This window comes from Melanotaenia boesemani, chromosome 6, assembly GCF_017639745.1.
Source record: "Melanotaenia boesemani isolate fMelBoe1 chromosome 6, fMelBoe1.pri, whole genome shotgun sequence".
Lineage (NCBI taxonomy): Eukaryota > Metazoa > Chordata > Actinopteri > Atheriniformes > Melanotaeniidae > Melanotaenia > Melanotaenia boesemani.
Window position 1 is genome coordinate 11,849,380 of NC_055687.1, and position 12,584 is coordinate 11,861,963.

Genomic DNA, 12,584 nt, shown 5'->3' on the forward strand with positions numbered 1-12,584 from the left:
CCTCAATGCAGCTGCTGACAGCTCTACACTGAAGTGAGACTGAAGTCCAGAATTTTGGATTTTTGCAATTCATTTACCAACAGTTAAGCTATCAACTTTTCACTGACTTGTAAGAGCATCAAAACCTTTTCTTTGTTCCAAAGGAGTCGCTTCGAATTTTTCTTCCTCCTTTGTGTACTTTGCGTGGTGCAGGTGGATCTCAGCATACATAGCGGTCTTGGAGGTCATCTCATTGATCCCACATTCTGATTTGACCTGGAGTTTTATCAAAGTCCACATTGAGATAGTTGTGAGGATCTTATTTTCCTCCCTCCTCCTCCTTAACGGCTTTATCGGTCTGAATCACATCCACTGGTGCAGGGTTCACCTACAATGACACCAGACTGATCTTCCTCAGTAACATAGGGGGGTTGTGTGTTGTTGCTATTCATGATCACTCGTGTGGTTTAGCTGAATCAATCTGCTCACACTGACACCAACAAAGGAAAGAGCTTCAAGGTTTTATGCATCTATAAGCTACTGCACACATAAACACAGGAAATGCCTGATAAGATGTAAACTCACCTGTTTGATGACAAGCGATTGTGAAGTCTCTGTCAGTTCCTTGTTAAATGAAAAACTGCCTTTTCTTCTCCTAAAACCAACACAGATTCTTGGTTGTTTAAAGGGTGTCAAGGACAGCTTGTGATTGAAATTACTGAAAAACTTTTTTTTTTAATTAAATAGATAAACCAGATTACATGTGAACATTTTATTTATTTTTTTTGTCATTTTAACTTATGGAACTTTTTTATTTATTTATTTTTTTTATTATTCAAAGGTATTTTTTTATCACCCATCAGCAGAAGAAAGAAAAAATGAAAATATCTTGTGTAAATTATATGAGGAAAACCTGCAGATTGTCAAAACTTGTCATAAGCATCTCTGGATTTACATAACTCGATTTGGCCAACTGTAAATCCTGAATATGCTAAATGTGTTAATTTGCATAAAGAAAAGTGTTAAAGAGGAAGAAGATTTAATGGCTGCATTTATTACTTTGACATTAGTTATTATATTTTCTATGTACGTTTTTGGAGTAATACAACAATGATTTTATAACTTTTCTATTTTAATAAATGTTTATTTAAGTTACTACAGAAATTCTTCATTTTTTAAGATCAATACTTTGTTTAAAATAAATAAACATGATCCTCCTCCTTTCCTTAAAAATCCAGGATTCATGTTACAGCCTCAGAGACTTTACAAAAACTCCATTCAAGGTATAAATCTAAATGGTCTTCACACACACAATACACACTCACACACCAGCCCCCATAGAGCTGCTATATAAGATGCTCACATGCAATGAGGTGCAACTAGCTTCCTGCTTATGCTTCAGAATAACTTAACAGGTAGAGGCCAGAAATTAATTACAAACCCTGCAATCAGCAGTAAGTACAGTTACATTTCCCTGATTCTATATCCTTTAACTTTTAGGTTTCCACACACTATTATAACGTCTATATTATACCATCACTGGCTTCTGTATTAGTTGTGATATCATGTACAAATCAAAAGTGGAAACTTTCTTCCTTAAACATCCATTTCTTTCAGACATTTTACACTTAATAAAGGGGTCGCTGTTTGTTTCTTGGCTACCAGTTAATTATCTCCAGTATGTTGTATTAGCAGTGGCTTTGACTGGCCCCTGTGCTGGGTGTCTGAGTTCCTCACCTGCAAAAGAATACCAGCAGTGGGACACACACCACCAACATCCCCAGTGCTCCCACTGCAGAGCCGATCATCAGAGACAAACCATGGAGGGCTGAAAAGTCCACACAAATCATTATCGGTCAGTAAAAGAGACAAATAATGTGAAGTATGAATGCAATGTTGTCTACCTAGCTGAGTTTCAATGGAGGACAAATTAAAAGTCAAACTATCAGAGCCCAGAGAGTTGCTGCTGAGACATGCGAGAGAGGGAACGTCTTCATCTCGGTGGTAAAAGGTGATGACACTCCTAATGTCACCACTTCCCAGGATTATCTCTCGGATGGAGTTGTCAGCAGAGTGGTTGACAAGTTCTCCAGCAAATTCCCAAAGAAGGGAGGGGAGCGGGTTCCCCAGGCTGTAGCAGAAACATCGAAACTGGGATAAAATCTTAACGCAGCGAGATGAGGGCAGGATCTCTGCAGCAACTGAGTAACAAAAAATCATCGGCTGTTTTTTTACACTTTATGACACAATATTGGTTAAAAATTATCACTATTAGTGCAAAACAAGAAGTCTTACATGTGATATCAATAATTGCAGGACCTGAGTATTCAGCTCCGTGGACATTTAGAGCTTCACAGTAATACTGGTCCTCTGAGAGTTTGGTCACATTGAAGGTGAAGTCTTGCTCAGAGCCGACCACCTCCTTTTCTCTCCCAGATGCTCGAAACCAGGTGAAGTTAACATCCGCTGGATTGGCGATGCTTGTGCAGGTTAGAGTCACAGAGTTGCCATCTGGTATTGGACCAGAAGGGTCAGCTGACACTGAGGTGTTCTTTGGGGGATCTGGAAGAAATCCTTTTATCACTAAAAACAACAAATACACTTTTTGTTGTTGTTTTGATGATTTGATAGTTAAAATATTAAATGTGCAGAACAATTTAAGTTCCATCTCAGGGTCTTTGCATCTCAAAAGCAGATTCATACTTCAACCAAACTAATTAGATATGCAGATTTCTTACATCTCTTGCATCATCTGCAACACTGAACCGTTAGATTTGCCTCGCCTACATTGCAAATAAAAACCTAAACTTCAAAACCTTCATCATTCAACCAATGAATACATTTCCTATTTCAATAACTTAACCATAGAGTACACTTCAATCATTTAAACGTTAAGAAGGAAAAAAGGTAGGAGAATTTTGTTGCCTGTGTTAAAAAGGATAAAAATTGCAACATTTTAATTGTAAAGAAAAATTAATTCAGAATTTATTGTTGTTTTTTCATTAAACTTGAAAAAACTGTTTTGTTTTCTGTGCTCTGAAGTAACATATTACTGAGCAAGAAGACAAAACATCTACACATGGCTTAATACGCTGGCACACACATGAGCACAGAGTTCAGACATGATGGAACGCAAACACAGAGAGGATTTAGAGGTTGTCACGCAACTTGACAATGTCTTACTGTCCTTGGACCAGACACACTGCCCTGTAAACAAATCTTGGCACCAGATCATGTTTGGGTTAGCACAGCTGGATATACAGTCATATTGAGCATAATATAGAGCTGTGTTGTGAACTCACATTGAACATCTAGCTGAATCTTTGCAGAGGTTTCTTCTCCCAGGTCATTTTTCGCTGCACAGTGATAGTCACCACTATGACTGAGGTCAACACCATCAATAGCTAAGACTTGTCCAGTCTCTTGATCCACTTCATCATCTTTGTACCAGGTATAGTTAGTTACTGGTGGGTTTGAGCGACTTCTGCAAAGCAGAGAAACCGAGCTGCCTTCCAGGACTGGACCAGCTGGATCAACAATTACTGTGGTTTCCTTTGGAGAAACTGGAAATAAAAACTAATTGTTTAAGTTCAAGTCGTCAGCTGTGCAGAAACCACGTGTTTATATTTTAGTCTGACTTACATTGAACATCTATCAGAGTAACTGAAGAGCTCTGATTTCCATATTTGTTACTGACTTCGCAGATAAACTGACTGTCGATTTCTGTGACAGTAGTCGAAAGCCTCTTTGTAGATCCCACTGCTGTAACTTGGTCTCCATCAATTTTATACCAGGTGTAGCTGTCCACAGTGGGATTTGCATTGGTGTTGCAAGTCAAAGTCACCAAGCTGCCTTCTTTCACGGGACCGTCATAAGTAACTGATGTATTATTTGGAGGATCTGGAGGAGAAAATGTGAAATGCATGAAATGATCTTTGACCCCATAATTAGAAATGTGGCGCATCTGCCATACATGGCTGTTGAGGGGCTCCCTTATAATTCCATAATATTATTTGCAAGACAGTCGAAATCAGGACATTAAAACAGCCTCTCAGTTCAGCTGTGGTCCACAAGCTTGTTTATAACATCAGAAGGGCATTAGATTTTTTTCAGCTTTTTTGTGGCAACTGATAATTAATTGAACAATGTGAGACCATTTCTGACATCTAGTGGTCAAGTTAACACCAATATAATATCCACCCACTATCTAGCAGCATATTGCGTCTATATTTAGACGATTACCTGCTGATTGGGGAAAAAAAGAGAGAAAAATCTATTAAGATAAAAACATGTGTAGCCTGACATTGAACATATGAAAATGCCAGAGACATACTCACAAAAAACGTGAAGAGTCAAACTTTTTTCATACATGAGGTCGCTGTTTCCAGCTTGTCGGTTGTAGAGAACAGTGCAAGAGAATTTCTGCCCATTGTGGAGGTAAGAGGCATTAAAGTTCATGACAGAAGTCACAGGTTTTGCTTCCATGTTCTCTTCAATGTCACCTATACTTGGTGTCCATGTCAAAACTGGGGGAAGAACAGGACAAGGAGCAACAGCTGAGCAGCTCAACGTCACTGGAGCCCCTTCCTCTACCTCCAGCCTGGATGGAGTAACTGTAGGTTTGGGGAGGGACTCTGAAAAGTAAAATAAGGAAATGAGTAAGTTAAAGATACTAAAGGACTTGGTTCACATGATAAGAATAGCATGTGATAACAAACCTTGAGTGGTGATGCGAACACTTGTTTGAAAATTAAACTTCAGTAAGTTGTTGCACTGTAGTCTGAAGTAATAGTTGTCATAGTGATTCGATGGCAGGTTGTTGAAGATGGTGGTGCAGTCTTTATCACGCAGGACCCCGGTCAGGTTCCCCTGCATGATATTTAAGCTCATGCTCGCTCCGGTGAAGCTGGAATCAAACACCTGTGTTCGGCTCCAGCTGCCTCTCTTCCAAATAGCTTTGCATGAATCATCCAGATGTTGTTCCCATTCAGAGGGCAGGCTGAAGCTGCAGGGGATGACCACACAGGATCCACTCAGCCCCTCTACTGTCTGTGGCAAGATGGCTGCCCACTGTTGACATAAGCTTCCTGAGGCAAAAGCAAACATCAAACTAAACATTTTAAAGCTTTACAAATTATATTGACAATAACAAAAATTAGGGGAGAAAATGTATAAAAGAGGATAATCTTGCAAAACACATAATAGTAAGAAGAGCTAAATCACCAGAAATAAATTAAAATGTAAAGTGACCCACCTTCAAATAAACAGCATATGAAGAAAATCTTTACAGCAGGCGTCATGCTTCCCTGTCACGTTATTGATTCTAGATCAAATACTACTGGACACTAAGAACACAGCAATTAATCTAAAACAGATAATAGTTTCAATAAATAAACCAACCCATTTTTTATTTTTTAAGAATATTTTATAAGATGTTTAAAAGACATTCAGGCACACACAGTTGTTAAAAATAAGTTTTTTGCTTCCAAATATTGTCTGAAGCTTAAACTTTAAAAAAATATTGATTTTGCTACTTTTAAAATAATAATCATGAAATTTTCATCCATGCAAAACATGCAAAAAAAATTATGCACATATTTATAAAACAGCTCTTTTAGCGTTAATGAATCAATGTAAAGGTATATTAATATTGTAGCTGCTATCTAAATGCTAACATACAACAACCTATATGACGTTAATTAATGTAATAAAAAACAATATTCTACAGTATGTTAAACAAAATGATGGTCTTTAGCCATGAAGAATAAAAAATGCATGAGTTAACACTAAAATTCAAATTTAACAGAGTGAAGTCTCAAAATTGATGTATGTTTCACTGGAGTCAAGAACTTTACAATAATGTTTATATACAGTGTTTGTAGGTTTGTGACTTAAAATTGTTATCGTTTGTGGTCTTACCTTAAAGTCAACAGCGATGTTCAGCATACAGTTTCTTTTTTTCTAGAAAGAATTAAAAAAAGGGAAAGATATTTGACGTTCAAACACACAGCTCCTGTGCAGATGTTTAAAATCAAAGTTAATAATCAGAAGTGACTAAATAATAAAGTAAGAAAGTTTTAGCAGCATTGAAAGGGTCAGTGTTTATAATCCTACAAGTGATTTCAGACTGCTGGTGCGTCTGAATGGCACATGCAGCTGCTTTAAGATGTGTGCTTGGGGAGTGGTGATCAGCAAAACAACAGAGTTTTGATAATCTCTCTGCGACTCAACTGCTATCCAAGGGAATCACACCATATTCAGCCCTAAGCAGCCTCTCATAACAAAACACAAATGACCATTTTGTGACAAATGTGGACTAAAATGCTAAAAGTTGCTCTTTTATTATAAAATAAGGGTGCAGTATACACACCAACACATTAACTGGATTAAGTAATAACAGATGTACAGTAAAGATATTAGTTATTTAAAGCAGGATTAAGATAAAACTAAACTTGTTTAAAATATGTTTAAATTGTTGGTGGAGTTTGAGGAGTCGACTAATCTATTGAATTTAAAGAGTATGTTTAAAAGGACAGGAATGGTGCACAAAATGAGAGTTTATCATATGCCGTTACTCTCCCTAAAAAAAATAAATTAACTTTAACATATGACCAATGTTTAAAAAGAATGTAAATGTAAGGAAATACTTAACCAACCAAAACCATACGGGAGAAGGGAGATCTGGCTAAAAGAAACAAAGGATGGGAGCTGACTGTAAACCAGGCAGGCAACGAGCTGTAGGATGTGGGCTGTTTTCCTAAAATCTAAAAAGAACCAGAACCAAAACTTCAAACTCAACTCATAAGCAACTAAAAAACATAAGGTACAACAGCAACAGTGCCAGGCTGATGCTGCTGGTGGCTGCCAGCACACGGTCTCCTCTGGCTGTATACGTACTCTAAGGTCAGCCTGTTCAGCCAAACATGGAAGCGGAAGAATACTAAACAGATTAGTGACAAAGAAGATAACACACTATAACAGGGGCATGCATATGACAGACCCTGAAGACCACATAGCAAGACTGATGGAAAAAATAGTAAAGTTATACTTGTAGCTGCAGCAGAGGCTGTGAATGGACACATTGCTGTTGTACATTGAATAAAAAGGCTGCTTTAAAGCTCAACTGGCAATTTAATAGAACCTGAAGAGAAGTTTTAAACAATATGTCTGTGCTTTAAACAGGTTTCACTTCAAAACAGAAGGAAATTAGCCAAGAAGCTTTCTTACTACATATGTGTACAGTTCAGACTAAAATGTTAGTCTTTTCACACTTCCTTTATCTGAAAGTTAATTCGGTGCATCTACATTTGTACAACTTGACTGAAGTCCACTCACGTCAGTAAAAGGTCCAGCTGTGAGGAACATCAGACTGAAAATAAAGGCATGAGGTGCAGAAGATTTGTGTGTAGACCTGAGAAAGGGAGCTATGTAAGTAAGTAAAAATTGATCTTTATAGCACCTCTCAGGTTATAAAATCACAAAGTGCTTCACAAGCGCCAACAATGTAAAAAAAAATAAATAAAAAATAAAAAGTAGATTTAAAAAGATGTGTTTTTTGACTGACTTAAAAGAGACCACAGAGTCCCCCGAAGTCCAAAGGAAGAGAGTTCCAGAGTCTGGGGACCACTGAACAGAAAGCTTTGTCTCTTTTAGTTTTTAACTTTGTTTGGGACACCATCAGCAGGCCCTGTTCACAGGACCTTAGGGACCTGAAAGGGAAATATGGGTTTAAAGCCCTCTGATATAGGCTAGAGGCTGTGGGTGAAGAGATCTCCAGGTCAGTAAAAGAATCTTGAATTGCACTCTGAAATAAACCAGAAGCCAGTGCAGTTGCATCCAAGTCAAAGTCAAAGTCAGCTTTATTGTCAGTTCTGCAGCATGTACAGGACAGAGAATAGAAATCATTGTTCTCTCAAACCTTGGTGTGATGAAATAAAAACAAGTCAAATTACAGTCAATGTAATATATGTTTATGGTTATAGTGCAAAAAGAAAACTTGAGTTAGAATATGGTCTGGTTAAAGTGATTAAAGTGGCTGTGTGCTTTTTCCTGAGGGTGTAAAAAGTTTAAGTGTTGATGGCGGGGTCAGAGTCCAGGGTGTGAGGGTGTGTGTGTGTGTGTGTGTGTGGAAAGGGAGCAGAGCAGGGAGAGAGTTCAGCATCTTGACAGCCTGGTGGACAAAGCTGTCCCTCAGTCTGCTGGTCTTGGCCCGGGTTAGTCTACGTCCTGATGGCAGCAGGCTGAAAAAGCTGTGTGACGGATGGGTGGGGTCTCTCGCGATGCAGAGGGCTTTACGGGTGAGGAGAGAGATGTAGATGTTTTGCAGGGAGGAGCGAAAGGCATGTGACTCACGGCTGAAGTCACATGAAAAAATTTAAGACAAGGATTTTGTCAGAAGCCTGGCAGCAGCAATTTGAACAACTTGAACCGTTCTAAAGAGGTTTTGCTAAGACAGGTGTATAGTCCATTGCAATAATCCAATCGTGATGAAATAAAAGCACGAATAATGATTTACAGTTCAGGATGTGACACAATGGAGCTTAGCTTGGCAATATTTCTCAGATGATAAAAACAGGAACTAGAGACTTGACATGTGCACCCAAAGTAAAACCAGAATCAAAAGGTCATGCCGAGGTTCCTAACAGAGGACTTAGCCAAAGAACCAAGAGGTCCAAGCGTCTCCTTTATCCCAAAGATGCATTTTTCTGGTGAAAAGATAATTATTTCAGTTTTGTCTTGATTTAACTGAAGAAAACTGTCTGCTTTCCACCATTTAACAGAGTCTAGGAACCTTAACAAACTGGAGTTTAGACATTTCATTTGGGTAGAACAATGTAACATATCTGGATAAACCTAAAAACGACTGTGACCTGACTCATCTGACTCCCCTTCATCATGGTGGATCATTTCTACAGAGAAAACAAAAAGCAAAAGCAAAGGTGTGGCAGGGTTGTATGATCATTACCAAGAATACCAATTTAGAGCAATTTATACATTTATAGAACACTTCTGAAACCATTTAAACTAACAAGCAACTCTTCAGTTTTGTAAGTATTCTTACAACAAGGCACAAGGAGAGCATGCATCAGAAAAGTACATCAAGAAACAGGATTTCTTGTGCAATGGTGGTAACTGTTTATCCACTTTTCAACCTACATCCTGTCATCAATTAAATATAATAAAAATAAAACCCTAAATAATTGCACAAAGCCAATGTCTTGACTCTTCCTTATATATCTTTTTTTAAATATCAGATATAAAGATGTTCCTGAGGAAAGTTCATAAGAAAAGCCTGAAACATTTTAAATGCAATACAAAACACTAGCTAATTAGTATCTTAAAAAATAGACAAACTCTCTCATTGAATTTTTTTGGCTTTTGTTATGATCTGCTGTCTAGTGCCAATAAGTTACTCAACAAAATGAAGAAGCATAGATCAAAGTGTAAATGAATGAACATTTAATAGTATGTTGATAAGAGAATACATCTTCATTTAACTGCAAATTAAACCCCATAGAAATTACAAATAATAAATAAACTTGGAACATTTCTTGTAAAACAGAGCTAAGATGTGGGCATATTAATTGGAACACCTGACAATATAATGAAATTCAGCAAAAAATATCCAACCAAAATGTACTTATTGCTGCATTAGACTGCACTGCATCATAATGTCCAGGTGTTCCTGTTATTGTGGCCACTTCTACTGGTATTGCTGTGTAGTGTTCATCAGTCCTGTAATTCCAGGCTGTGGCCAGCAGGGGGAGACCCAGCTCAGAGAAAAACCTCCCAGTAACAGAAGCCCAATGTGTAGGCTGGTGGGCGAAGCTTCTTCTTCATCTTCTGTTCTACAGCTGACAAACCGCTGCTGCCATCACTCTGTCAGTAACAGCCTCTTCCTCTGTATTCAATCACGCTTGTTCAGGACCAGCACCGCTGTATTTCTGCATCATTATTCATAAGTTCATGAGTCCAGGTAATAATGTGCATCTAAAGCAGAGCTCAAGTCAAACCAGCCCCTCACATAGCAGAAAGGGAAAACGACTTGCTGCTTTCTGCACAGCAGCTTCACATATGGAAGAGGTCAATAACGGCTGTGTTCATCTGTTGCTGTGACAATAACATCCATCCAGATTCGCATGGACACTGCGTTGGAAGCCACCAGAAAGAAAAGCCGGTCATATGTCTTCACACAGAACGTCAGACTGGGCCGTGGAGACTGAAGGAAAAAGCAATACAGTGATAAAGTGGTGAGTCATGAAGAAGAAGCAGCTTTTTCACCAAACTTCTGAGTTTTTAATGACTACAGTAGTTATCTCAGCTGAACCTGGATATTTTAAAAACAGAAACTAGACCAGTGAAACAAATCTGCTGATCTGAAACGTTAACAAAGACAACTCTCACACTTCTTTTCGCTCAGAATGAAGCAAGAAATGCTTGTTCTGATTCTCAGAAGTGTATGAATAAATCCTTTTAGTTTTTTTTTTTTCATCTTGAATTTCATGGCAGCAGCTCTTCTAAAAACATGCTGGGTTATGGCCAAGCTGATCGCTGTAGCAGCCCTTCTTTTTTATTAACAGTCTAAACATCTAGGAACTGAGAAGACCAGTTGTTGGACCATTGGGAGAATAATGCTGTCCCATGCTTGTTTGCTTTAGGATTCTAGCTACTCAACAGTTCATATTTTGCATTTAATGATCAAATATTTGTACACCTTCTTCTACAAAGCAATGCTGTTGTAATAAGTGCAGTATGTAGTTTAGCATTGTCTTGCTGAATCATGCAAAGTTTTCCCATCAAAAATACTTTATTCTGAATGGGAGTATTTGTTTCTCTAAACCTGTACACAGCAAAAGGTTCATAGGCATAACTATATTCTGTATACATATCTATATGAATAACTATGTAAACATAGTTAATCCACTATATTGCCAAAAGTATAAGGTGTGGCTCTCAGACTCTGCTCTAATTCATCCCAAAGGTGTTCTGTCGGGTTGAGGTCAGGCCAATCAAGTACATCCACACTGAACTCGCTCATCCATGTCTTTATGGACCTTGCTTTGCCGACTAGTGCACAGTCATGTTGGAACAAGAAAGGACCATTCCCAGATTGTTCCCACAAAGTTGGGAGCGTGGAATTGTCCTAAATCTCTTGGTATGCTGAAGCATTGAGAGTTCCTTTCACTGGAACTAAGAGGCCAAGCCCAGCTCCTGGAAAACAACCCCAAACCATAATCCCTCCATCAAACTCTACACTTGGCACAGTACAGTCAGACAAGTACCGTTCTCCTGGCAACCGCCATACCCAGACTGTTTTATCAGATCACCAGATGATGAAATGATTCGTCACTCTAGAGAACATGTCCAGATCTTTATCCAGAGTTCAGTAGCGGCATTCTTTACACCGCTGCATCCGACGCTTTGCATTGCTTTTGGTGACGTATGGTTTAGAAGCAGCTGCTCGGCCGTGGAAACCCAGTCCATAAATCTCTCTTCGCACTGTTCTTGAGCTGATCTGAAGGCCACATAAAGTTTGGAGGTCTGTAGCAATCGAATCTCAGAAAGTTGTGACCTTTGCGCACCGTGCACCTCAGCATCTGCTGACCCCACTCAGTCATTTTACGGGGCCTAACACTTCATGGCTGCTTGATCTTTATACACCTGTAGCCAAGGAAGTGATTGGAACACCTGATTTCAGTTATGTGGATGGGTGAGTGAATACTTTTGGCAATAAAGTGTATATTTATAGCTCTTCATCTATATTTATATTAGTGCTGGGCACGTTAATCGCACGTTAACGCAACGCTTTATTAACGCAACGCTCTATTAACGCTACACTTTATTAACACCGTTCATTTTTTTAATCGCGCGTTAAGGTTTTGTTTTTTTTTTGTTTTTTTTGCTGGCTTTGCTGCAGTGGTGATGATGTAATCAGAAGAGAGCGGGTTTACTAAAATGAAGAGACGTTTTCTGTCAGGCACTTAAGGAGAAAAAGAACAGACGTTTCTCTTTCTCAAAATCCATGCAGATGGACAGAACATAAATGCAGTTTTAATTTATGCAAGACAGCGAAGGTAAGACATTTTATGAATATGCTTTTACAAACATAAAGCATAAGTCGGGTCTTCTTCTGCCTCTGATTTGGTGAATCTTGGTCAGAGCGAGATGAAACTTCCAGCTGTGGAATCTGTGAGATGTGAGCTTTCAGTAGAGGAGTCGTTTGCCTGTGTTCATGCCTTGGGGTGGACACGGGGAGACATAATTTGTGTTTACATATTTTTCTGACTTTGTGTAGTTGCTCTTTAAATTGTTTGTTGTCTCAACTGTGTTTGGTGGTCATAAAAATGGTTTTGCTGAGCTGGTAGCTGAGGTTCTGGACTTTCTGTGGATACCACACATGTTTATAAATACCTTTACAAACCTAATGTTACACTCGGAAACGACATGTTAACCCCTCAACTCACAGTAGTGGAGGCTACAGTTGCAGTCAAGCTAAAAATGAAGGTTTAGAGAATTTATAGGCCAGAAATCTGGATAATGAAGCACTAAAGCTGCATGGATGGAAGTTATTGTGCATATTGTGAATATTTCTCTCTCCTCACCAT

The 12,584-nt window shown here is 38.6% G+C and overlaps 2 protein-coding genes across 7 annotated transcripts in view; both read right to left on the bottom strand.

Annotated features, from left to right (window-relative positions):
* Positions 1 to 278: 278 nt before the first annotated feature.
* On the bottom strand, positions 279 to 5,983 carry LOC121642202 (Schwann cell myelin protein-like). 2 transcript variants are annotated; one of them, XM_041988790.1, is made up of 11 exons: positions 5,899 to 5,983; positions 5,234 to 5,324; positions 4,698 to 5,066; positions 4,317 to 4,613; positions 3,622 to 3,879; positions 3,282 to 3,542; positions 2,275 to 2,541; positions 1,884 to 2,180; positions 1,717 to 1,807; positions 565 to 634; positions 279 to 367 (listed from the first exon to the last, which is right to left on the bottom strand). In XM_041988790.1, the coding sequence occupies exons 2-11, from the start codon at positions 5,277 to 5,279 to the stop codon at positions 299 to 301; spliced, it is 2,025 nt and encodes a 674-aa protein (XP_041844724.1). In that variant the 5' UTR covers positions 5,280 to 5,324; positions 5,899 to 5,983; the 3' UTR covers positions 279 to 298. The 2 variants fall into 2 exon arrangements, with proteins under 2 accessions (XP_041844724.1, XP_041844725.1); XM_041988791.1 differs by lacking the exons at positions 3,282 to 3,542; positions 3,622 to 3,879; positions 5,899 to 5,983 and having other exon boundaries at positions 5,234 to 5,372.
* A 3,432-nt stretch (positions 5,984 to 9,415) lies between these two features.
* phldb3 (pleckstrin homology-like domain, family B, member 3) overlaps positions 9,416 to 12,584 on the bottom strand; it is a 28,770-nt gene continuing 25,601 nt past the window's right edge. For 4 of the 5 annotated variants that reach the window (XM_041987458.1, XM_041987459.1, XM_041987456.1 and 1 more), the window contains one exon: positions 9,416 to 10,198. In XM_041987458.1, coding sequence (XP_041843392.1) covers positions 10,064 to 10,198 — 135 coding nt within the window. In that variant the 3' untranslated portion in view covers positions 9,416 to 10,063. The remainder of the gene's footprint in view (positions 10,199 to 12,584) is intronic. The other variant, XR_006010692.1, reaches the window with a different exon arrangement.